Genomic DNA, 26,507 nt, shown 5'->3' on the forward strand with positions numbered 1-26,507 from the left:
AAAGACCAGCGGGCTTTTGTCCCCAACGCCAAGCTGGTGTTGTTCACCTAAGGAGAAGGACAAAGTGCTTTATTTGTTTTTTCACGAGGATGAGTACTAAAAAAAAGATAATACTATGATTTTGCTTTATAACTGTATGAGTTAGATCATTCGTCCAGATTTTGTGTATGGTTATCCTGGTCCATTGATATGGATAATGGATAATGTGAGCGGTACCGAACAAATCTCTCCTTCCTATACTTCAAAAATAATAATAGTGCCCACTTCTGGTCATTATAATGGCTCGCGTATCTGTTAACAAGTATATAGTGCTCATACTTCTGGCATATAGTCATGAATGTGCAACAACTTATTTGGAATAGAAGTATCTATTCCAAGAAAATTAAGCTGTGGTGCTGAATGTTTTATGCATTCCTAGGTACCGCAGCCTCTTAGATTATAAGATTATTCAAATCATATCTACTGTAAATGTTCTCCTTTTTAGTGCCTTGCTCAGCTGAAGTTTACCTCATTTACTTTCAATAGAGATTTCCAAGCTGGAGAATCAGTAAATTTAGATTTAACAGTAGGAACAGTGCACCCCCCCCCCCCCCCCCCCCCCCCCCAAAAAAAAAATACTTGACTTTAACAATGTATTGCCAATGTAGTTTTTTTATATATAAAGCGGGGCGAAAGCCTGTTTCAAGACAATGTATTGCCAAAGCCCAGGAAGATTCTCAAGTTTGTTGCTCCTTAACTATCGTAGTCCGGATCAGTTAAGTTCCATAAAATTGTGGGGACTTTTCACCGAGGGGAAAAGTCACCACACAATGCATCTATGGAAAAGTCAGTTTGTTGGCCATTCCCTATTACCATTTTCCTTCCCTTCTACTCCCTCCGTTCCTAAATACTTGTCTTTCTAGACATTTCAAATAACTACTACATATGGATGTATGTAGACATATTTTAAAGTGTAGATTCACTCATTTCGTTTTATGCCTCGTCCGCTTAATCCCACCGGTGATTTCATACCTGGCTCTGACCACGCTTTGCCAGGGACCGTCTCCACGTTCCAACTTCCATTTTCAAATAATTCCAAGTTATTCACTCACCCAAAGACGAACACTTGTTGGATGAGTACACACGTGCCTTCTCATCCTTGTGAAGGAGAAGAAGAATCAACGGGAAGCAAATCCAGTCACAGTACTACTTTCTGTCGGTGAGGGCGCAGCGCGGAGCAGGAATCTTATCTTTTCCTGGTCACTGCTCTGACTGTCGCGCCGGCTCTTTGCAGCTGCATGGGGGAAGGCGCCTGCCAAAGGTCCTCGGCGTGGACCAGAAGGCAAGCAAGCAAGCGTCCATTCCGTTCCGTTTCCAACGCCCGGCTTCGTTTGTTTATCTCCCTACTAGTACCACGTACTACGTGCTCCCTGCCGCTGCAGTCCCAAAGCAAAAGCAAAGCGGCCGGGCTCCGGTCATGTGCAAGCAGATGCCAAAGCCTTGATAATGCCGAGCACACAAACAACGTGAACGAATGAATGCTGTGATAAGAGTGCTAGTAAGATAATGCCATGGATCTGTTATCTGTACCGTAGATCACAGACGATGTGAACGAAACGCTGTGTGCAGACTGTTAATGCCATGGATCTGCACTGCAGTAGTACGCTGGACGCTACCGGGTCCACTCTGTGGAAATCAACAGGACTACAGGAGGATCTCACTGCACTGCACCACGCCCCAGATTGGATTAGAGTAGAGGAGAGGTAGATCTCCTCCAACAAAAAATTAATCTCTCTCTCTCTCTCTCTCTCTCTCTCTCTCTCTGGAGCATTCCCCTCTTCGTTCCCACCCCAGGTCTCCAAAACCCACATCAATGCACCATTTGTCAGCACGCAGCCCCCTCTCGCACCAATCCACCCTTCTTCTTTGTCCCCGGCTGCAGCCGCCCGCTCTCTCGCCTTCTCCTTCGCCCCCACCGCAGTCGCCGGCCCATCGTTTCTTGGACTCTCCGCTCCTTCCCTTCTGCTCCGCCTTGCTCCCGCTCCCCATCCCCCATTGCTAGAGCTCCAGCCCCAGGAATCGTGAGGAGTTTCTAGCCTCTGCGCCTCCACATTCCCTCGCCCTTTGCAATGGTGATGTTTTCTTGCTCCATCTCGGGACCGGGGCGTTGATTAGAGAGAGAGAACTCTGGAGTGGCGGTTACCTGGCTGGGGTGTGCTGCCCGTGCCGTGCGTGCTCCCCGGATTTGGACGCACGGGAGTCAGATCCGTTCCTCCCTCGCTCCATCCCTCCAAGGATCCATGGGTTCCGTCAAGCTGGGCTCCAAGCCGGACGCCTTCACCAGGCGAGGCCAAGCATGGTATGCTCCATGCTCTGCTCCTTCCTTTTTTTTTACCAGCCATGGCTTTGCCATTTGCTTCAGTTCTTTCAGACTTGTGCTGCCATGCATGCAAATGTGTGCGATTTGGAAGCTTCGTGGCCGACATTAAACAATTGGGCGCGCTTGTCCTGTTCCTGGCCTCCTGCTGTTAGTTTACTATGTATAGTCTGAAAATTAGAAAAGGTAGAAAGAGTATAATGTGTTTCAAATGGGGATTTGGGGGCACATGACGTGAACTCCAGGATCTTTCTTTCTTGCCCAATTTTCTGGCATGGCGATTTGTGTGATTTAGTCTAGTCTGCACCCACATTGCTACTACTTCCTCTTCTTGTTGTGCTTTATGAAGCGCTAGGGTTTTTGTTTCCCCTTTCGCTTTCATGTACAGGGCCAGTTTTAAGGTTTGGTGAGGCTGAAATGCCAGATAATGCAGGTGTCCCCTTCCAGTACTTCAGGGTGGATATTTTTAGAGTCTAGCCTACAGCGACCTTCCTGCTCTTTTATAGTAGCTTCTGTAGAAGCAATGCCGGTCTGTCTATAGATTCTGTTTAAAGAGATGGTCAGGATATGAAACAATGCCTTATCAGTTCTCTCTTTAGCATCTAAGTTAAACAGGGAAGCTGTTCTTTTACACTACTACTCGTACCCATTACCTCACTTGCTTCACTAAAACTGTGCAAGCCGAAATATATGTGGTTAGTGATTCACTGATGACCGTCTTCTTGTGGGCCTTGCAGGTTCTGCACAACTGGACTTCCCAGCGACGTTATCGTTCAGGTCGGGGAGATGTCTTTCCACCTCCACAAGGTAATTTGCCTTTTCAATCTACTACAGTATTAGTAGCCCACTGTAAATTTGTGATGATTTGAAGCAAGATATTGTAGCTTAGCCCGCGCTTGTATTTAGACCGTTAGGTACAAGCTCGAAGAAAAAACATCATCTCTGCTTCCTTACCTTTTCTTAGATGAGTTGTACACCTGTACTTAATTAGTGTAGTCCTTAATAGTTATACATTAACAAAGTGATTCTCAAGGAGAAGAATGAAAGAAAGAGCACTTACAAATTACTTCCTCTCGATGTTCGCCTTCAATGTGTGAGGTTGATATTTACTGGCTGTCCTTTTGTTCCAAATGGTCCTTATCTCCTTGCAGTTCCCTCTGCTTTCAAAGAGTGCCATCTTGGGAAGGTTGATTGAGGAGAATTCAGACCAAGATGAATGTACCATCAAACTGTCTGACATCCCTGGAGGTGCAAAATCGTTCGAGTTAGTGGCAAGGTTCTGTTATGGTTTGAAGATAGAGCTCTCTCCAGCAAATATTGTCCACCTTCGTTGCGCCGCCGAATATCTCGAGATGACAGAAGAAACAGCTCAGGATAACCTCATCCACCAGGCAGAAATGTTCTTCAACCAAGTCGTTCTCCGCAGCTGGAAAGATTCCCTGGAAGCACTCAAGACATGTGATGTCCTTCTCCCTCATGCCGAAGACCTTCACATTGCAAAGAGGTGCGTCGAATCGTTGGCCGCCAAGGCTAGCATCGACCCAGACCTCTTTGGCTGGCCAGTATCAGAGCACGGTGCGATGCATAGCCCTGGTGGCAGTGTATTGTGGAATGGTATTAGCACGGGCGCAAAGCTCGGGAACTTCAGCTCAGATTGGTGGTATGATGATGCTTCATCATTGAGCTTCCCTACATACAAGAGGCTTATCTCCACCATGGAGTCAAGAGGCGCCAAGGAGGAGATCGTCGCCGGTTCACTCACGTACTATGCCAAGAAGTGTCTCCCAGGACTGAATAGGCGTCAAAGCATGGGACCGGTGCCCCTGACTTCTGCTGCTGCTACCTTATCCGAGGAAGAACAAAGGCATTTGCTTGAGGACATTGACAGGATGCTGCCTCTTCAGAGAGGCCTGATATCCACAAATGTTCTGCTCTGGCTGCTTCGAACTGCCATGATTCTGAAAGTCAGCCGTGCTTGCATTTCCAACTTGGAGAAAAGGGTTGGCATGCAACTAGATGAAGCCACACTGGAGGATCTGCTGCTGCCGAACTTCTCGTACACAATGGACACGCTCTACAATGTCGAATGTGTGCGCAGGATCCTTGATCACTTCTTGGCGATGGATCAGACCATGGGTGGTGGCTCCCCGTGCTTGGATGATGTGATGGGTTCTCCTTCACTTGCACCAATCACCGCTGTCGCCAAGCTGATTGATGGCTACCTTGCAGAGATTGCACCAGATATCAACCTGAAGCCACCGAAATTTGAATCTCTTGCAACTGCTTTGCCTGAATATGCCCGGCCTCTAGACGATGGACTTTACCGCGCCATTGATGTATACTTGAAGGTAAACTTTTGAGTCTGTTTTTTATCTGAAAATAGTTACCATGCAGTTTCTTCATCTCCACTTCAAAGGGGGCATGTTTGGTTGCCATCCATAGTTTGCCACAAGTGGCGTGCCACAGTTTTTGTGGTGGCACAAAAATGTGGCCAAGTGTGGAAGCCAACCAAACATGCCCTAGTGTTGTAATTTGTAAAATTGATACTTCTTCCAAAGGCATGGTGACACTAATGTCCATATATGTTTAAGTTTTTCTGCCAAGAAATGAAGACACATTTGCATTTTTTTTCACATACACATTGTTAATGCTGTTTATTGTTTTCCATAATAATCACATCGTCACTCTTAGCCGCTTGACTTGCTAAATTCTGAACTTTACCATTGCTGATGCTGTTTAGTCTTGTTCTGCAATGCTGACAGGCACATTCTTGTCTACCGGAATCCGAGCGCGAGCATCTCTGCCGGCTGATCGACTGCCAGAAGCTGTCCCTGGAGGCATGCACCCACGCAGCGCAGAACGAGCGCCTGCCGCTGCGTGTGGTGGTGCAGGTCCTCTTCTTCGAGCAGCTCCAGCTGCGGACATCCATCGCCGGGTGCCTTATGGTCTCCGACAACCTGGAAGGATCCTCACGCCCCCTCCATGGCAGTGGCACCATCGCCACGTCCGGCGAAGCCGGTGCCCGCTGGGTCACGTCGGCGGCGGTGAGGGAGAACCAGGCGCTCAGGGCCGGCATGGACAGCATGCGGCTGCGGCTGGCGGAGCTGGAGAGGGAGTGCTCTGGCATGCGGCAGGACATCCGGAAGCTCGGCGGTGCCGCGGGGAAGGACGGGTGGGCGGCGCGGGTCCAGCGGATGTTCAGCCTGAAGATGAAGCTGCAGATGTGCAGCACCGAGGAGGGGAAGATGAACGACCGGCACAGGAGCGCCAGCGCCAAGCTGGAGAAGCTGCAGGCCAAGGTGTCCAGTCACAAGAAGCACCTCACCATTGATGCATGAGCTCTGAAGCTTTTACCCTGGCCTGGAACTCCTTTTGGCTTCCATGGTTTTCCTGCGGAGAGCTTCAGGGCTGATAGTGCAGTGGCAAGAGTTCTTCAGGTGAAACTGTCACTGATGACTTCTGAACCCATTGTGATGTTTTGGGTGGTACTAGCGGTGCAGATGGAACCAGCAATGTAATGTTGTAGCAGTAGTAACTAAGAACTGGAGCAAGAGTGACCGAGGCGCGGGTTTCGCGGGAAATGGTTCGATTTCAGGCATTCACAAACACCTTTTGGTTGCCATGATTTAGCTAGAGAGTTGCACTGCCCTACCCCTGCTGCATCTCTAGATAAGGAGTCGAGTTGTTCATGAGTCAAGTAGATGTCTCACTGAAGTAGCAGCAGTTGTAAGGCAGTGATCAACTGTGAGTGTATTTTAGGGAAAGTCTTTCAAAGCCCTGCCCAAATGCTCTGTGGATTTGTTACATTGCTCAGCTTGTAAAGCACTTGGTGTATGCTGGAATTCATCTCTGCTTTCTGTTTTTGTCTACTCCTTTAATCAATTTCTGTCATCTTCTCTCGGAATAGCATAGTTTTAGCGTGGGATGAAGATCTTCTGGCTCATGGCGTCAATTGAGAACCATCAGAGTTGTAGAAACACAGGAATGTTAGTTTTTCGTAGTAATATGTTTTTCAGTTGGCTGAAATAGATTTTTCTATGATCTTTGTTGTATTCATCTTTGATAGGAATACTCAAATGTGTTTGCTAATTGTCAGGCACCTGAAATTCTTTTGAGCGTCGGACAATTTCCGCTTTGCGTGAGGTTGAAGGTGCAATTTTGCGCGGATGGTGTGAGGAATGCCGACCATGGCAAGGCCGAGTCGTGCACGAGCATGAACCGGCGATAGTGAGTCCGAAACTTGATATGGGCGCAAAGAGGGTGGTGGTGTGGTGTGTGTGTGTGTGTGGGGGGGGGGGGGTCGCTAGAGTTTATGTAGTTGGGGAGCTCAGAGGGATGGTCGCGATAGCTTCAAGCAATGGCGAAGGGGGGAGGGGGGGGGACACTGAGGGAAGGGCGGGGTGGCGTGTGGCAGCGCTTGCCGGCCGCATGTGGCGGAGGTAGACGGTTGAGGTGGGGTAGGCGGGGGTGATTGTGTGAGGAAGAAGAAGATGGGGTTAAAGATGAACAATGCACGATATGTTTTTGGCCGTTGGATAAAGATATAGCGGTCCTGACGAAAGTGACCGACGCGGATGAAATTTTCAGATACCTAATGTATAGGCACTCTCATATTGAAAACTTAACTTCACCCTTCATGCCTTACCCACTACAACCACCTCCATCCTCCCTATTTTTTTCTCCACCACGGATCAATCGCTTCCTCAAAACTCTCCCGACTCTGATGAAACTCATCATCATAACCTCTAACTTGTCATCGCCTAGCCTTTACCTTGCTATTAGCTTTGACTCGAGGTGAATCTTGTCTCAACAATATCGTTCGAGTTCCTGGTTATGAAGACGAAAGGGGAAGAGATCAAAATTGTTCTTTTTTCCCCTTTTTGGGATGGGGTGCATTATTTAGTACTTAACTATTTTTTATTTGCCAAAAATTAGAATTTTGTAGATTTGGAGATCTTCATCCAACGACCTAAACCCATTCCTCCTCGTACAAATACCCCAAATCGAAACCCTAATTTCATCCTACCCGCCCACAGCCGCCGCCGCCTTCGTCCTCCTCGATTTTGCAGCCTCCTCACTGGATCAATCCGCTTCCCACCTTACTCGCACCCACCACCTTCATCATCCACGGTTCCGGCGACCTTCATCCTGGATCACGGGGACTCTCCTGACTCAGGTGAATACCTTTGCCCTAACCGCCAACTCGTAGATCTTCATCCATAGACCTTATATCCACCCTCTTCATACAAACACCCAGAATTAAAACCTAACTTCATCCTTCTCGCTGCCGCCTCCATCTTCGGTTCATGCGTTCTACCCAAACTCCCCAGACTCCGAAACCCCTCCGCCCCAATCCCTAACTCGTCGTCAAGGCGGCTCTCGTCCCCACCGTCGCCCCCGCCTCCGCCATCGCGGGATTCAGAGAAGCAAGGGAGAGGAACACAAAAATTATAGAAACTTCATGTTCTGCCCAGTTTGGAAATCAATAATCAGAGGTGAGTAATTTTGTTCTTCCGATCATGATGATGATTACTGGCCGGGCCAGCTGTCCGAAACGCTCCTCCCCGTCTTCTCTCTCCTCTTGCCCGGCACGCTCTCCACCCCCCCCCCCCCCCCCCCCCCCCCCCCCCCCCCACAACCGCTAACCCTACCCGCCGGCGGCGCGGCGGAGACCCGACTCCGGAGGGCGCCCGATCCCCCGCCAGCAAGCCATGCCGCACGCGCGCTCCGATCTGGTGAGCTCTCGCTCCCGCTCTCTCCCCGTCACCGGATCCGCCTCGCCGGCCCGCGCGCGTGGTCGTCGCCGCGAGGCGGGCTCGGGGCCCCCTCGTCCCGCCGTCGGGGATCTGCCCACTGGGCCCCGGGGATTATGTCTCTTGCGCGGCCGTGTGGGTGGTTTGGATTACAGCGTGGTTTTGGAGTTTATGGCGATAGCGCCCGCTGGTAGCGTGTGAGCGAGGCGAGGACGGAGAGAACTTTTGCGATTGCTCTCGTAGACGTGACGGTGGTCGATTCCTAGAGATCGTCCTGAATTTGCGAGTTCTGTTACATAGCATGGTGAATTTCGTGTTGCGTGGAAGGGTCACGGCGTCGGTTTTTGTTCTGAACTTGAGAAATACTATGTTGTTGTTAGTGACCCCTATGCAATTTCCTTGTGAGCAGGGCTTGGATGATTCGCCAGCAGAGTCGTCGAGCTTCCGCAGCCCCAGCTCTTTCCCCAGAACGAAGCGTACAAAGTGGTCTGACAGGGAGCCGCTTGATTGTTCCGTGTCGGCCTGCAGTGGTGCACGCGTGAACATGCTTGACCGGTACAACCTTCCGTTGATCCTCTCTGTTTGTTTTGGTCACATTATTGTTTCCTTCCTTTTTTACTTAATTAAAGCTGGAGCTGATCACGGGCTCTGATTGACCAGGTGTTCGGAGAGGCGGCAGATTGCTTCCTGTAGTGGCGACCAACCGCAGAGCTCTGGCATGTTTGTTGCCATGCAGGGGAATGTTTGTCCTGTCAATAACGGCGGTGGGATCTATTCGCAGTCTGGCACGGGCCATTCAAATGGTCAAAATGGGACATACGGTGCATATCCGCAACATCAGCCTTTTGAAGGCTGTATGTATGTGAATGAGCATGGCCAGATGTGTGGGCCTTACGCACCCAAGCAGCTCTATGAGGGGCTATCCAGTGGTTTCTTGCCTCAAGATCTTGCTATTTATGCTCTTGTTGGTGGGCAAATGCTCAATCCTGTAGCCTTGAGTTCTCTGGAGCAGTTTCTTTCACAATGGAATTCTGCTGGCGCGGTCACCACTCCGAATGAACCGAAGGAGAATAAGACAGTGGCTCGTACTGATAAACTGGCGCTTCCAAATGTACGCTGAGCATTTTTTACCTATGTTTCTGCACACCGTCCAGCCGCTTGTCTACCTCCCTGATTTGTTTAGCTTCTGTTCTCTCACCAGGCTCTCTCAAGCGATGAGTCATGCTGGATGTTCGAGGACAGCGATGGCAGCCGTCATGGGCCACATTCTCTTGCTGAACTTTCTTATTGGCTTCATAGCAGCTATCTCCAGGATCTTTCTATGGTAAAAAATATTGAGCAATCAAAACCATGTCTTGTAAATCCCATCCTCTTGAGTTATGTTGGCATATGCTTTATCCATTCGAGCAACAATTCATTCTTGTTACCCTGTTACTGGCTTACTGCAATGTTTCAATTCAAGTTACATAATGGCAGGTCTGCAATTATTAGAAGGCAATTACATATCTGGTCATAACTAGCCAAAGCTCAAGAATATTAGTCTGGTACATACACTATTTATGCTGTTGGTTTTGTGAAGACCTCTTGAAATTCGTTGCATTATTGGCTTGAGTGTCCTTGCACTTATGTGTTAGATTAACACCACTTGTAAACCGTTTGATAAATTATTTCATTTACATTTCTCTTCTCGCCTTGTCAAGTGCAAAATACTGGGTAACTCAGTGAGGTTGAATACCAAATTGATAGCACAAGCTATTTTCTGCGTACAAACGGTTAAATTCATTAAATGTCAATGAAACTTCTATCTGTAAGTTTTTGTTGTTCTCCCGTGAATCAAGTTAAACAAAAAAGTTGACGTGCTGTGCTACTAGATCCTTTTTATAATACCATACTTACACATCTTGCGTGTATAGCTGTGAACTATTTTCTTTATCTCATTATTAGTCTGCAATCTGAATGAAGTCTGTTTTTATTGTAGGTTTACCATGTTGATAGCAAATTTGGTCCATTTACACTTGTATCATTAGTTGATTGGTGGAGTGGAGGTCACACAGAGCATTCAGAAGCTTCAGAGAATGATTCTGGGTCAGCCAGTGACGTGATGGGTGACATAGTCGATGATATTAGTCATCAGCTCCATGCCGGTATAGTGAAATCAGCCCGCAAGATTTTTGTTGATGAAATTTTCAGCTGTGTGCTTCCAGAAATTATCGCCTGTAGGAAGACTGAGAAGCAGCTAGCTGCAAAATCGAAACTCCTAGCTGTTAAGGTGTGTATTATTTGGCACAAAGTGTTTCTAATAAGAGCACCTCTTTGTATGGTCCTTCTTCAGTTTTTCATAATCTCCCCCTCATGGTTTTGACATTGGCAGCCTGACAGCAAGAAGGCTTCAGCATTAAAGGGCAAGGCTCATGCAAAATTTACTAATCACAAAAAAGGAAACTCATATAATACAGTACGAGCAACTTCTCCTGTGGCTGTTCAGTCAACTGCGGTGCATGCCAAATTTTCTGATATATTATCAGCAGTTTGGCAAACTCTTTATTATGAATCCATGAAGAATATCTGGGATGGGATATTGTATGATCCTGTTATGGACTACTGTGGTTCATGGATTAAGAGAAATCACCATTCAAGTCTTCCTTGTACGAGTATTCCTGGTGCGTCTGATAACGCAAACAAGCAAGAAGCTGATGGATTGAAGGTTTTGTCTCTGACACCAAGTGTATCTATTTCTTGGAGGGGGGCAATTTGTCGTTCATATCCTTTCTTTCGTCATATATAATGGGTTCTTATACCTCCATGTCTTTGCAGGTAATATGTGATTCAGTAGCTCTTGAGTGCGACATGGATTTCCCACCTGGATTTGGGCCAACATTGGAGTGTGCAAGCCCCGTCTCTCCGCCGCTGTTAGCCATTAGTTCTTGCAATGACAAAAATAGTTGGTGGCGTGAATCAAGTTCCACCATGTATTTTGACCCCTCATCAGGAGTCCAGGTAATGCTGGCGAATGAACTATACGTGGCAGCAAAGGAAACTTTGTTTCACCATTTCAGGGAGGTTATTGCAGAGGAGATAACAAACTGGTTGTGCTTTGGACTTGAAGACATCACTGAACAAGTGAGATATCAATGATAAATAATTTCTCTTATGACTACTGAGATTTTGAAATTTACATGATTCATGTTGGACATGTGTATTGCAGGAACTAATTCGTACTCCTGTTCATGCACCGGACTCGCCTAGTTCTGCTGCAATGGACATTCTTGAAACACCCCCCATTCCTCCTGAAATGGCTCAAGATAAATCATTGGATATTGCTAAAATGACTACAGTTGCAATAACCAGTCCGGCTGAAATGGCTCTAGGTGCAATGACCAGTCCGGCTGAAATGGCTCTAGATGCAATAACCAGTCCGGCTGAAATGGCTGTAGATGCAATAACCAGTCCGGCTGAAATGGCTGTAGATGAAGTGTTGGTTACCGCTGAAATAGCTACTGATACTGTACCCAGTCCTGCTGACATGGTGGCAGGCGCAACATCATCTGTATCTGATGTGGCAACAGATAAAATGCTCACTTCTCATGGTAAATGACCATTATTCTATTGCATTTTGTCTTACCTGAGCTTGGTTATATTATTTTTAACCCCTTTAATTTGCATGCAGTGGAGCATCAATCCCCTTCTTCATCTTATGCTAGTATATTTGAAAAGCTGGATGTATCTGAGGCAGCTGAATCGGATGAGAGTTTTGATGAGGTGCCTCCTGGTGTGGAGACTGGCTCAGCTTCTGTGCTGGTCATGGACAAAAACAAATACCGACCTTCAAAATCAATTAACTCTATGCCCGGAATATCTAGACATATCAGCGTGGCTATCTGCAGGCAGACACTGCATACGAATGTTATAGAAGAGTGGGCATCTCTCCTGTCAGATACTATCAGCGAGTGCCTTGATTCATGGTATACCAAGCAGACTTTTGTGCCTAAAAACATCGACGAATCATTGAGACCTAATAAAGAATATGCGTACTACAAAAAGAGAAAGTTAAGGAACAACTGTGAAGCAGTGTCATCCAAAAAAGCAGTGGGAACTCCAACGGATGAGCAGCTTTCCAAGCCTCTACGCGAGCTTGTTGAGCGCAAGGTTCATCTTAAAAATGTCCAGGAACCAAGGAAGGCCGGGAAGTCGAAAAAGTCCTCCAAGAGTCGTACCAAAACTCTTGATAATGTTGTAAACATTTTGAATATCGAACAAGGCTTGAAGCGGCTTTCCAATGATGTGCCAAAGACCTCCAAGAGTCGTACCAAAACTCTTGCTAATGCTGTAAACCCTTTGAATATCAAACAAGGCTTGAAGCTTCTTCCCAATGATGTGCCAAAGGCCTCCAAGAGTCGTACCAAAACTCTTGATAATGCTGTAAACCCTTTGAATATCAAACAAGGCTTGAAGCGGCTTTCCAATGATGTGCCAAAAGCCTCCAAGAGTCGTACCAAAACTCTTGATAATGCTGTAAACCCTACGAATATTGAACAAGGCTTGAAGCGGCTTTCCAGTGATGTGCCAAAGACCTCCAAGAGTCGTACCAAAACTCTTGATAATGTTGTAAACCCTTTGAATATCGAACAAGACTTGAAGCGGCTTTCCAATGATGTGCCAAAGAGTAAGCATTTTAATCCTGTTTGCTTCATCCCCTGTAAATTTGCATAGATTTATCACATGCATCATCCTTCTTTTGTAGGACAAAGGACTTCTCATCTTACTAGGACGCCTCTGGTTGATAATGAGGTTCCTTTTGAGAACATTAGTGTGCCCACAAAGCTCGCAAAGAAAAGAAAGAATAAGAACATGTCTACTGACTCCAGTCAGAAGGCAAAGCCATTGATTTTGTGTCCAGAGTCAGATGGCTGTGCAAGAGCTTCCTCCAATGGGTGGGAGTGGCGTAATTGGGCACGCACCGCCACTCCATCAGAAAGGACTCGTGTGAGAGGGTACCATGTTCGGAGTATTCTTTCAACTTCAGCTAATAATGTGTGGAAAAATCCGCAAGTTAAAGGTACATCTGCGCGAACAAATCGCGTAAAGTTACGAAACCTGTTAGCTGCTTCTGAAGGCACTGAGCTACTGAAAATTACCCAATCGAAGGTAAAATAAATCATTGCATGTACACAAGTTTCTCTTGCCATGACAGTTTGGATGACCACTGACTCTATCTTTGGCATACAGGCAAGGAAGAAGCGGTTACGTTTTCAAAGGAGCAAGATCCATGAATGGGGTCTGGTGGCCCTTGAGTCAATTGATGCAGAAGATTTCGTTATTGAATATGTTGGTGAACTGATTCGCCGTCCGGTAATTTTGTTATCTTGAAATCAACAATCCCTTCATCAATGTAGTACGTAGTTTTTATAAGAAGCTTATTGATATATCTGTACCATGCAGGTCTCAGACATACGTGAGGATCAATATGAGAAGAGTGGAATTGGAAGCAGTTACCTTTTTCGCTTGGACGATGATTATGTGGTAGGTGTAGAAGATTATTCCTATCTGCCTTTATCTAAAATGGTGTGCTGCATACATGTCTTTATTTCTGATATTTGCTTCTTAGACAATAGAAGAATTGGATAATGTTGAAGCAGTACAGAAAATGATGGAGCTATGTGACAATATAATAATGTAAAGCATAAATGTGATCTTTTAATGGGTTGGGGTCCTTGTGATGCTTGGTAGTCTCAAACCTTTGATTGAAATCATGTTTAATCTTTGCCAGTTTTTGTGACTGCACCTTGCGCAACTCTGTTCATTGCCTCCATTTTTTCTTAATTTACACAGGTTGATGCTACTAAGCGTGGTGGTTTAGCAAGATTTATCAACCATTCGTGTGAGGTAAACTGCTTAACAATAAACATTCAACTGTGATGTCTGTAACATGCTGAATAGCAGTCTCATTATTTCCTTGCCAGCCGAATTGTTATACAAAAGTAATTACTGTTGAGGGCCACAAGAAGATTTTCATTTACGCAAAGAGGCGTATATATGCTGGCGAAGAATTGACGTACAATTACAAATTTCCATTGGAGGAAAAGAAGATACCATGCCACTGTGGTTCCCAAAGGTAATCGCTTAGATATTTTACATGACATCTTCTGTAGAAGTTAATGCGTTTTTTTTATAGTTTCTACTTATTTTAGGTCTGACCCCCCCCCCCCCCCCCCCCCCCTGGTTAATTATATATGAATGCTAAGGAATTGCTTGCACAGGAATAATTTTCACTGAACTGTTGATAGCTACAGAATCGATACCATTTCTGTACTTCACTCAACACCCCCCCCCCCCCCCCCAAAAAAAATCTACACCTCCACAGGATTGGTTACTGCTCTGATTGCTGTGAACCTTCATTCTTCTTTTAAACTTTCAGTATTATGTAAGTTTCAGTATGATCTAATAGAGAATAAACTACAAAACAATTGACAGCTGGAAATGACACTCTCACCAGGAACTGATACTCCTGCTATCCACTTTGATTAGCCAACAAGATTTTAAACTATGATCTACATACATATGAATTCATATGTTGCTAAATTGAATGACGTCTGTTTTCTCATTGATTTTCTTTGTCGTGCTATTTCCTGTAATTTGCTTGGGATGTGTTCCGAAATTCTGCGCTTGCCACTGACTGTTCCACCGTCATGTGGACCTGAGCACAAATAGCCAGTACTCAAATTCAATTTTTTTGGAGCTTGAGAGTGCCCGTAGAATAATTTCATGTGTTTATTCATCTGATACAATATTTATGCTACCATTAAATTTTGTTTTATTTTAATCTTATCCTTATTTTATCGAGATAGTTGTTTGTGCCATTTTTAGGATATTTCTCTTTTACTCATTCACTTGCTAACTACGTGCTGGCTGTTTAGGTGCCGTGGATCAATGAACTAAGAAGTCAAGCTTATTACTGAGGTAATGCTACAGTTACAAGTATTTCCATGTTAGGCTCAGAAGTTAGCATTTACATTATACTTTGTCGTCTGTTTAGCTATCATTCTTATTGGTGAAAAGCTGAAAGCCGACAATAATCTGCTCCAAAGAATTTGATATGGTATTCCTCGATAAGAAAAAATGTAGCATAGCCATATCATCAGTAGACATTCTTTGAAGTGGCAAATCATTGTGTTACGTTATTGTGTGCCCTAAATTTGGGTGTTAGTATTATCGTTGGGTTAGAATTTTTGCCAGAGTTGGACAGCATATATAGGTTTCATTATATGGAACTGCAAATGCTCAGCTGATTGCTATAATGAACTTAATTTCCAGGACAATGGGCAATGTTGTCCCCTTCTCAGCGTTCCTCTTCTAATACAAACTACATGCATTTCGGTGTGGGTTCGAGAAATCTAGGTCAATGGGGAAGTAATCCGATTGGTTTAGCAATGGTTCACAGTCCCCTCATTCATTTTATATATCTCCATTTCTGAGATCAGTTTAACTCCATTACTGAAGCCGTATGGGGGTGTTGTGCAGTCAGATAATCAAATGCAATTCTGTCATATTGTGTTATTACAGAGACTAGTTGAACGCCCGTGTGTTGCCATGGGAGGATATAAAATAGTGACGATTTATCGATCAGATGATGGAAGTACTCAATGTTTGATGTGCTTACTTTGGTGTATGAGGTTATTTGATCCATTTAGTTATAGCTAATGCATTGTTTATTGAACTGTATCATAGAAGTGTTACGAGATTGAAGCATTCAAAAATATATTTTTGGATAACAACTTTTGAAAAGTTAAATTACATCTAAAACTTTAGTGACAAGACCATTACTTTTAGAATTCATTTCTTGTATAAGTCACAACATTTTCTTGGCGTTGCCGACAAAAGCCTTATTGAAGCAACCTGTCGCATGGTGTAGTTGGGAGTGTAGAACATTAAGGTTCTACGGTCCAGGTACATCAGAACAAGTAAAGGTTAGAGGCACATGCATGACATGGGAAAGCAAAATTAATCACTCAATTTGACACTTATATTTGAAACAAAACAATTAGATATTAAGTGACACCAATAAACTAATACCCCCTTCTTCCAAAAATGTATAGTATTCTCTCTCCTTCCAAAATGTAGGGCCCGCTTGCCTTTTTATGTTCCTCGTCACACAACTTTGACTATTATTTTCACTTAGTGTATGGCTATAAAATTAGTATACACACATGGAATAAAATTATTTTTCAAGAGAAATACTACCATACCTTTTAAACATGTTCAATCCACGTACTTTGGCATATACAACAGGTCAAAGTCGTGTCCTCCAAAGTAAGTGCTTTACATGTTGGGAAGAATGGAGTACATAAAATAAAAGTCTGCTTCATGCCTTCCTAGCTTTAATACTTACGGGTGCATGGCTACAATTTACACAATACAACAATGACACATAGTGTTCAAGATAGATAGTTTCTCCTTCACTGTAGCAAATATAAGTAGAAGGTAAAGAAGTGTTATATTCCAGCCTCATGACTCCTTACGTTAAGTATTCCAGTGTGAAGTTGGCGTCCTCATGACTACACAACTCTTTGATCATGTTCGCTAAATCGTGAAATCAAGAAGTTGATTTTCTTTTCGCTTGACCTCAAAATATTTGCACAAATCCATCAGTTAATTAGTGAATCTGGACCTTGATCATTATACCTACAAAACTGGGAGTAAAGGAAAGTACTTACGGAACGTTAAAATTCTAATATGAAAGCTTAGTAGTTTATTAGCATGTCTACAATAAGTAGCATTAATATGAAAGCTTAGCAGAGCTTATCATGTTTGTTTTGTTGCGCTTGTGAAAGATTCCAAAACCATATTTACATAATGATGATAAACTCATGTAGAACTACATATTGAATGCTGCCACTTATCTAGTAGTGCGAAGAGTCAAATTTCTTAAAAATGTTCGACAAATAAATGGTACCAAAAACGTAACACGTGAGATCATAGATTATGAGTCTGCAACAAGTCCCCTCCATTTTTAGGAAGCTCGACAATATGGAATGATGGAGCAGCCTCACAACCTGCAAAAGATTGCTAGATAAATATTAGAATTTTCAGTTTGAAAAAAACATACAAAATACTTGCGGGCTGTTTGGTTCTAGGCCTTGCATTCATATTTTGCCACACATTTTTGCCAAGCTTGCCTTAGATTAGTTCAACAAAATGAGAGCCACAAGTTGGCAAGCCTGAGGGAATCTTGCCACACTTTTCGTGTGTATGTCACGTGGGGCCATATTGTGGCTTGCCTAAGGTGTGGCTTCAACCAAACACTCACCTAAGTTGGTCAAACTTGCCTAACCTTAGAATTAGATGCGGCAACGTTTGGCAATCTTAGTCACAAACCAAACAGCCCCTTGATCTTGTATCTATTTTCGGTTTCTAGGAAACAAAGACCTTTGATGCCATAAGTGTATAGAGATAAATGTGAGATCTGAATATTACATGATAAATTTTGTATCTTTATCATTCATAAAATAACTTGCAGAAAAGTACCATAATCTATTTATTAGACCATGCTACCCATTTATATTCTCATATTTACTGAATAAGCAGCAATGGTGTTTACTATACCACAAATCATAATATCAAAGTGTAGGAACAAACTTGATTTTTGTTGACCAGAAAAAAAATACCTTCATCAAACTCTCCACCTAGATTTTTCATCTTGATTTGCACAAGTCATACTTAGGGCTACAGGATACAAGAGGCAAAGAGGTTGCTTGAAAAGTAAAAATACAAGAGGTAAAGAGAGTAGTGTACAGGAGGAAGCACATCGCATATGAGGGAGAGAAGGGGAGAGACGAACATGAGCACAGCCTGTCCTCGGTCTCGCCCGCTGCTCCTGGCTGCTGCCTGCCTGGGCTTGTGCACGTTTCTCCGCAGCCGCCGCAAGCATGAACCACAAGTGCCGCTGCGAGCCTCCGTGTGCTGCTGCCGGCCATGCCCTCCGATCGCTTTCCGCACAACCATCGTGAGAGGGAGGGAGGGAGGGACACCATGGCAATAAGGCGGCTGGCACGACGGCGAGCATGACGACGAAGGGAGTGCGATAGGAGGCGACAGTAGGGTAGCAATTTCTTTCGCCCTAGCAGATCGTGCATGTGTAGAGGTAAGTGGCCTGTGGCAGTTAGGGATCACATAGGCGAGACGTGTGTGCGTGGGTTGGGTTGTTTCCTTTTTGTTACGGAAAAAATTGGTGGGGATCGGCGGGGATGGGAAAAACGATGGGAAGGGGGATCGTATGTGGTAAGGAGGAGGTGGAACCATCACGATGACGACAGATCCCTGGGATGGGAAAAATGATGGGTGAGGGAATCGTACGTGGTAAGGAGGTGGAACCATCACGACGACAGCAGATCCCCCTTTAATAGTGTAGAGATGACATGGAACACGGAATGTCAACGAGTTACTTTGTAGTCCAAGCTCGCGCAATTGCATGCCTTCTTGTTAATATTTCTGACATAAAGATCCCGATTGATAAAATCAGTTATTTTAGACTTCAGCAACCCAAGTACTTTGTAAGAGTGTAATGTAACTTTTACCTGTATATGGATGACCTTCCATATATTCATATATGGTTGGGTACTGAGCTACTTACATGTACCTTTAGGCTTGATCCAGCACCAGCGGCCAACTTCTAGTGGGCTAATGCCATCATTTTATTTCCATATCATTATATCTGCATTGCTGGCAACTTTGGAGTTTCTTTTGAATCTTTAACTTGAAAACGACTTGCTGGAGATCTAGAGTTTTTTATTGTCTTCCTTTTGTCCCTGGGCAGGATTTTACACTAAAGTACAGGATGGTGGAACATGCTGTTTTGGGGAGATTACAGTTTCTTACCCTGTGATGAAGAACAAACTACACTATTTTAGGCTAGATGAGCTGCTAATTCAGGCTATCCAGAGTAAGGCACAATCGCCGACTATTGGTTGCCAGCTCGCCACTGCCTTGTGGAAGACTGCAAGTGAGCTTTCTCCCTCTGGTCTGGTGAGAGTGAAGAGGAGGACAAGTGAGTTCAGCGTGGGCGGAGCTAGTGGATGGTTGGTTACTTGCTGACAAGGTTAATACTAATGTTCTTGCTCATATCTGGATAGATTTGGAAAACCCACAATCTTGTACATTGCCAAACAGCCCAACACTATGATTAATTACATTTGACCGATTGAAAGATATAGAGATTACATTGTGGTTATTGGACGAGAAGTAAATCTAACTAGTAGCCTGTAAAAGATGAAACACAGAAAGGCAAGCAATAATGAAGTTTTGCCTTCATCTTGTGAGGATTATGCTCTTTGCCCCAATGCTAGAATGTCACGGATGCATTGCCCCTGCTGTGTTTGATCAACTTGAACGAAGTATGCATATTAGTTGCGTGCATGTCAGTATGGAAGGAAATAGCCTTGTCGCTTGCTTGCACATGCATGGCAGGGAATCTCCTTTCCTGCTTGATGGGCCTGTGGTGTGATGCCTTCTCCGTGTATCCCCTACATACGGAAGATGTACCTACCAACATGGCCAGCTTTTGCACCCGGATCAGCATGAATCAGATTTGGGCCTTTTCTTTGCTTTGGCTTTAGTTGCTTTGAGCAGGGAAACACTGTCGCTTGGAACTTTTGATGATACAACTCTCGTCAGACCCATTTTCTTGGGATTGACAAGAAATTCTGTCAGAGCCATTGCACACATGCTTTAATATGTTATAAATCACACTATAAAATTTGTTTTCTTGGGCGCAGTTGTATCCTGTCTTTGGGTAAGCCGTGTTGTTTATTCATGGACCTGCTCGTCTTGTTGCAGGTACATACATATATATCTCTATCTGTCATCCGTGGGGTTTGTATGTAGAGACGCCCTGTATGAATGTGAATGTATATGCTTCTATCCACAAACTATTCGGAACCAGTGTGGTATGTGTTCATCTCCTGCCTGTATTAGCCACCAATTATTTCCCCTAATTGCATTGCTTATATTTGGTCTGACTTCTGTGTTAACCACAGGATGGCGTTCTTGCAGGTTGCTTGATTTCTCGCCCGAGACATGCATAATCCACCAGTGTAAGTAAGTGCATTCTTAATCTGTTTGCTTGTGTAGCCCCAACCCGTGATGCAGGTGTGCATGCTAATCTCACTGCAAAAGCGAGCAGGAACGGGGAAATAGTCCAAAGCAGGCAAGAATATGAAGAGGCCCGCAGGTCTCAGGCTCGGCATATCCCAAAGAAAATAATGGGTGATTCGAGTTTGGTGCGTTGCTAAATCAGCTGGCTTTGCCAAGAAAAAGAAGAAGAAAAAAACCCGGCGTTGCTACTTCCAAGTCGACTGAGATTCTCTTAGAGAAGCGCAACTTTTGGTGAAAAATAAAATGTAAGTTGCGCTACTTCACTAAACTAAAAATGCACTCTTCTGAACTGAAAATCTCAGTCGACTTAGACATAGATAGACAAACCCGGAAAAAAGGAGATCTTAAGCCAGGAGTTGTGCCCATGGATAGCCAAGCCAATACATAGTTGTGGCATGCGAGAAAAGACCAAGCTTTTGGCAATCATCCAAGCATGTGACAAGCTTTTAGGCTCTGCCAGCAGGACAAAATTCATGGTTAGTTTGGGCACAGGCCGAACACGTACGCCCATTGTTACCATCTTTCCATGGAAGCTCAAGCTCAGTGAAGCCACATGGCTCCGCTTGGCATTTTGGGGTGTGACGTGAGCGTGCAATCGTTTGTGGCTATGCTAGATTTATTGATCCTATTTACAACCAAACTAACCGCTATTTTCACTGTCAATACATAAACAGACAGTATATTTTTCATAGCAGCTCTAATGACCAACCGACGTAGGAAGTTCCTTTTTTTGCATGACGTGTGAAGGGTTGAGCCCCCAAATAAAGTCACTAGTATGACAGAACACATCAGACCCTTGCGTCACACTGTTGGTATATGGCCTCTGGTTCTCTGTCCCGTTAGCCTTGGCCCACCTGTTCGTGCATGCTGTAGACTTCCAGGACAAAATCAACCGTGGAGAAAATTTATGTCAAGTGGAGAAAAATTACATTTTAATGGTACACTGTAAATGTAACCATGTCCACTGGAAGCGTGGATAAATGTTGGATCATCCATCAAACGTCAATCATCTAGAAGCATTTGCAAGCGTATGATTTGTATTTGAGCGCCTAGGAAACGCTGATCTGCCTTGCTGGGCCCATTCCATGGACCAAAGATTTATTTATGTGAGGAAAACTTAAAAAAATTCGGGCCCAATCGCTTGGACAAGAGAGAGCAAGGAAAGTGAACACCAAACCCAAGGAGATCTGTGGATTATATTTTGATTTTATTGTGGGTGTTATTAGTAGTATAGTATACTATATATATATATATATATATATATATATATATATATATATATATATATATATATATATAGACACACACACACACACGTATAAAAGCAGCAGATGTTCGTACGCCAAATCCTTGTGCTAACATGTGGTTTCTCTATACAAAATCACAATTATTAGTAGTTGTTTTTAAAAATATATTTTGTGACACTAGCCATTTCATGTCATATAAACAAACAACATACTTAACTAAATAATCCTTTGTTAATGTCCTGTCTTTATTAAGCCTACTAGTAGGTGTAACAAGTGGTTGTTTGTGTCACCGGCTTTGAGCTCGGTCGGAAGAGCGTGGGTGGCAGCACAGGGATGGGAAATCCCCCGTGCTCTCCTTTGGTCGGTTCGAATCCGGCAGGTCGGCAACTTCAACTAAATAAAATTAAAATTGACCGCCTGAATATAGTTTTCTCGTGTCTGTTTTGCTATGCGATCAGTCCAGGTTAATAATACTCCCTCCGATCCAAAAAAATGTCGTGATTTTAGTTCAATTAACAAATACTCCCTCCGTCCCATGGTGGGAGTATTTATTTAGCTCAGACTAATGGACTTGGTTTACCTTTTTACCTAAATATACGTATTTCGAGGAGTGAAATGTTACCGAGCATGCAACGCAAGGATGTAAAGCTTCATTGAACCCCTGTTTTTCTTTTCCTGTAAAATTCATGCCACAAAGTAACTGTATTGCCATTTTAAGACTTGTTTGCATTCTTGTATGTAACTGTTGTTATATAAAAGGCAAACAGTGCGTGTCAGAGCACATCTGAGGTCCTGTGTCTGTGTGGCTGAAAAAAAAAACCGTTTGCACCTCGCGTGGTATTGGGCTCTTGGCCGTGAAGTGCAAGGTCACCTCTTCTCAAGCGGAACTCCTTCTCAAGAGACAACAACACTGAGGTTGTGTTTGGCATTTTTGGCAGATCACCAAAGTTCTGCTTGCTCCACCAGATTTTGCTATTTCAACGTTTGTTTTACTCGCGCCTATCTTCTTATATGGCTAATTTTTTTATATATATTCTATCTTATATTTTATTGTCAGTGCTAAAGCTGTTGCCTTGTGATCATGAGGTTACGGGTTCGAATCCTGAAAATAGCCTCTTGTAGAAATGTAGGAAAAACCTACGTACAAAAGACCCAAAGTGGCTGGACCCTTCTCCGAAACTTGCACAAGCAGGAGCTACGTGCATCGGGCTGCCCTTTTTATTATAAAATGAGTGCAATACAGTTCATTAATCAGGAACCGAGTTGGAGTACAAGAGATTGCGACTTTCTCTATTGTTCTATTGCAGCGAACTGCTACAAGAAATATGACCAAGCTCACAAGAAAAATGATGGAAAATACATGGCATAATGTATGTAAGAGCAGGTTTCGGAAATGGACTTTCCTGCGCGATGAGCATTGGTCTTCACTCTTCAACATCTTTCGTCCCTGTCCTGCTGCTTTTGAAGGCATGGAAATTTAGAGTTTCCATATCCGAGCCTTCATAATTTTTTTATATACGAGACCCGTATATCATTAGCTACATACTTATTCTTCAATTAGACTAAAATTGCATATTCAAATAACCAACAATAGTGGACCAAATGGCAAGTGTGACATATATCAGAGCATGCCGGTGGCGACGGGGTCGATGCCGTCGGTCACAAACGTGGCGAGGGTGAGCACGGAGGTGATGGTGAAGACGACCACAAGCACGCAGGTGAGGATGAGGATGATTTTGACGACGATGATTTCAGCAACGACTCAATTTCGACATCGACGATGCTCAAAATTACAATAAGCATTAAGCCATCTAGTGAAAATTTTAGTGGACGTTCCACCTAATGCTTAATATAAATGTTGGTTTCCTTGTCCATCATTAGTCCATATGATCATTGTTGTAGTATCGCTTGGTGCGCCGCCCCATTCTTGGTACTTCGGTGCAAACGGGCATCACAATCAACTATCCTCACCAGTATTATTCGGTGGCCATCTATCGTCACATTTAACTCCCCGCGGTAGCTATATCCCTCTATTGCCTTTTTTTTTTATGGAAAAACCATGGCTTTACAGTTTTAGCTAGCTAAGATGGAGGTGGTTGACTCCATTTGGATCTCTTTGTGATTTCTATTTTGTTGCGGTTGTTTGTACTGCTGGTGTTGCTAATAGATCCGAGGGTTTTTTCAGAAAAAAACTTGATTGGTTAAAATTCCGCCTAGTAAAAAAAAAAGAATTATAAATTTCTAAAACCGTAGATTGAAATATAGAAGCCACCGCAACCCTCCATGAAACGAGTAATCCGCCAATGCATAGATTTTTCTCAACTTGTTTTTTTGGGTATTTAGAAATGTCAGATATAAAAATCCACTACTACCTTTGTCCAGAATTACTTATCACTCAAATACATGTTATTTTTGTGTGTGTGCGGTGGGTATCACCTTTTCTGCCCGCAGGAAACCAACATTGCTTTGTTCATTCGAAACACCCAGAAATACAACTTTTTATAAAAAAGAGACATCCAGAATGTTGACGAGGATATGAGCATGTAGTAGTAGCTTGATTTTTTGGCCCCTCTCCTGAATATCCTAACGGCGGCATTGCAAAGGAAAGAATGCCTATTAAGCATGAGCTACTTGATTGTGACTAAACTATTTAAACTTACTCGATTGGTTAGCACTTTGAAAGTGGAGAAAGAAGCATCACACCCATCCAACTCTGACCCGCGCTGACCGTTCGTCGCATCAAACCGGTAGCGCCGTCCAGCCCCCTTCTTCATCGTCCCTCACCGCACGCACTCTTCTCCAGACTAGCTTCCATGCCTCTCCCCCACCTCAGCTCGCCCACACTTTTTATGGTGTTGGCTGGATTAATTTTGCCCGCCGGGAGGCTAGACTCGGACGCCGGCTTGTGCTTCACGCACGCCCAAGCTTTCATCCGATCCCTCTTCACGCACGGTGCGCCGTGGTAGTGCTTGATGAACCCATTCGTTCTCGGATCATACATGAGCTCAACGAGTCAATGTTTTTTTTTCTTATCATTCGTCGTTTGAGTCCATATGTTTAATTTGTATACTGTACCTACTCATATATGAAAATCTTTTCATTCTCTTTGAAACTTCGTTTCCAAATATTTCTGCACAGGCTTTCTAAAATAGCAATTTTTTGTATTCTCGATGATAATAGACACAAGTTTGACCACAGAAATTATCCAACTTATTTATTATCCCCACTATTAATTGGGTCGGTTTCGTACCACAAATATGTGTGAGAATTAAGCTGGGTCATGATAACGAGGCTGGGTCTACATACAATAGTTCATAATTATTACTATAACATTGTTGAACTTTCTTTATTTACGAAAAATATGTTGTCAATTCTATGAGCTTAATGAGTCATAATTTTTCCTTGTTGTTTGCATCGAATCCATAAGTTTGTACCTGCAACTATCCATTTATGAATATATTTTCATTTCCTTTGAAACATGGTTTCCAAATATTTCTACACCTACTTTCTGAAATAGCAACTTTCTTTACTGTTGGTGATAATAGATACACGTTTGATCACATAAATTATCCTATTTATTTATTATCTCCACTATTAGGTCATTTTCCTACCACAAACAAGTGTCATGATTAAGCAAACATTTCATTTTTTTTCTATTCCTATGAGTAATACTCTGTTTCTGTAGTTTTGCTACTTTATGAGGGAGCCCTTTCTTCTTTTTGATACAGTTGATCCTTTGATCTTTTAGAGCGTGACGCTATGTTGTATGGATGTAGTTTCTACTTCCTATGTATACTGGATACCCCAAGTGAATCTCTATGTTGGTCTGGCGCTCATGCTTTAGTAAAATAGCAGGGTTTACACAGTTCATAATTATTACTTGAACCTCAATGCACTTTTATTATGAAATATGATGTTGATTCTTATCACGATAATTGTTTCATGATAACAGGTAGTGGTGTACATGTTGCACTCGTTGAACCGATGCTTCATACAACATTGCACCTGCGCATTGTCCCCGAAAGTATGGTGCCTATCAGACAAGTGGCAAAATCATCTTGCTCATGGAGGGTTGACTTCGTACGTATGCAACAAAGTCTTGTGTACATTGCACAAAAAATTGGTTAGGTAAATAGAAATCCTTGCTCTTTGAGGATTGACTCCCCATAATAAGGGATTTTTTTCTCACTTTGCTCAAAAGTATGGATAGCTTAATCCTCGCTTCTAGAGAATTGACCCCTCCAAAAAAGGGATAGCATTTTGCTCACATTTCTTATAATCAAGGAAATCTTTGATTACTTAAGTCTACTCAAGCAATCCTTGCTAGTGGAGGAAAGCAAAATTTTCTTTTCATAAAAAACAATGACTGGCTTGTTTATTTGGCGCAAAGATAAGGCTATGCAAGAGGCAAATCAATTTTGGCTACGTAGAATATCATATTTTACTTCTAAAATTGAAGGAAGACTCTGGTTAATTAATACAAATGTAAATCTAAGCAAGGGGTAAGGTGATCCTTGATAGTGAAGGAGAGCCATTTGGCCTCCCTCAAAACCAAGGAAAACCTTGCTCACTTAAGGCTACTGAAGGGGCAAGGCAATTCTTGCTATTGGTGGATAGCAAATTTTGCTCTCCATCAAAACTAACGTTTGCCTTGATCATTTGGTTAAAAAAAGCCTATGCAAGAGGAAATCCTTGCTGCTTAATGCTACTCAAGGGCGAGGCAATCCTTACTAGTAGGGGAGAGAAAATTTGCTCTCCCCAAAATTAAGGATTGTTTTGCTCACTTTGGAGGGTGGGTGGGTAACTCTGCCTATGCTATGTGTAGCCAATCCCAAGTCCGGGTAAAAAGAGGAGGGACCGCCATACCATTTATATTTTGTAATGTTCATTGTATCTTTTTGTTTTAAAACATAAAACCAAGTAATTAGAAGAAGATCACCCCTTTAGGAAATGCAAAGCGTTTTTCTTTGTTTATAGTTAGATTGCCTTGATACTAACACCTGG

General features: G+C 43.5%; 2 protein-coding genes across 3 annotated transcripts; both read left to right on the forward strand.

Moving 5' to 3' along the window:
- The first annotated feature begins 1,708 nt into the window (after window positions 1–1,708).
- LOC123102187 (histone-lysine N-methyltransferase ATXR7) lies at window positions 1,709–19,421 on the forward strand. Its single transcript, XM_044523490.1, has 20 exons — window positions 1,709–2,338; window positions 3,094–3,163; window positions 3,508–4,704; window positions 5,119–5,655; window positions 6,453–6,527; window positions 8,519–8,664; window positions 8,770–9,220; window positions 9,311–9,433; window positions 10,088–10,378; window positions 10,481–10,813; window positions 10,924–11,229; window positions 11,315–11,696; window positions 11,777–12,772; window positions 12,851–13,254; window positions 13,336–13,458; window positions 13,549–13,629; window positions 13,939–13,992; window positions 14,070–14,221; window positions 15,024–15,066; window positions 18,920–19,421. Exons 1-19 carry the CDS (start codon window positions 2,280–2,282, stop codon window positions 15,043–15,045), a joined length of 5,802 nt encoding a protein of 1,933 aa, XP_044379425.1. The 5' UTR covers window positions 1,709–2,279; the 3' UTR covers window positions 15,046–15,066; window positions 18,920–19,421.
- On the forward strand, window positions 18,946–20,578 carry LOC123102186 (uncharacterized). Of its 2 annotated transcripts, none has more exons than XM_044523489.1 (4): window positions 18,946–19,201; window positions 19,939–20,048; window positions 20,139–20,199; window positions 20,285–20,578. In XM_044523489.1, the coding sequence occupies exons 1-4, from the start codon at window positions 19,179–19,181 to the stop codon at window positions 20,391–20,393; spliced, it is 303 nt and encodes a 100-aa protein (XP_044379424.1). In that variant the 5' UTR covers window positions 18,946–19,178; the 3' UTR covers window positions 20,394–20,578. The 2 variants fall into 2 exon arrangements, with proteins under 2 accessions (XP_044379424.1, XP_044379423.1); XM_044523488.1 differs by having other exon boundaries at window positions 20,139–20,195; window positions 20,278–20,578.
- Window positions 20,579–26,507: the final 5,929 nt, after the last annotated feature.

Source organism: Triticum aestivum, chromosome 5A, assembly GCF_018294505.1.
Source record: "Triticum aestivum cultivar Chinese Spring chromosome 5A, IWGSC CS RefSeq v2.1, whole genome shotgun sequence".
In the NCBI taxonomy this organism is placed as follows: Eukaryota; Viridiplantae; Streptophyta; class Magnoliopsida; order Poales; family Poaceae; genus Triticum; species Triticum aestivum.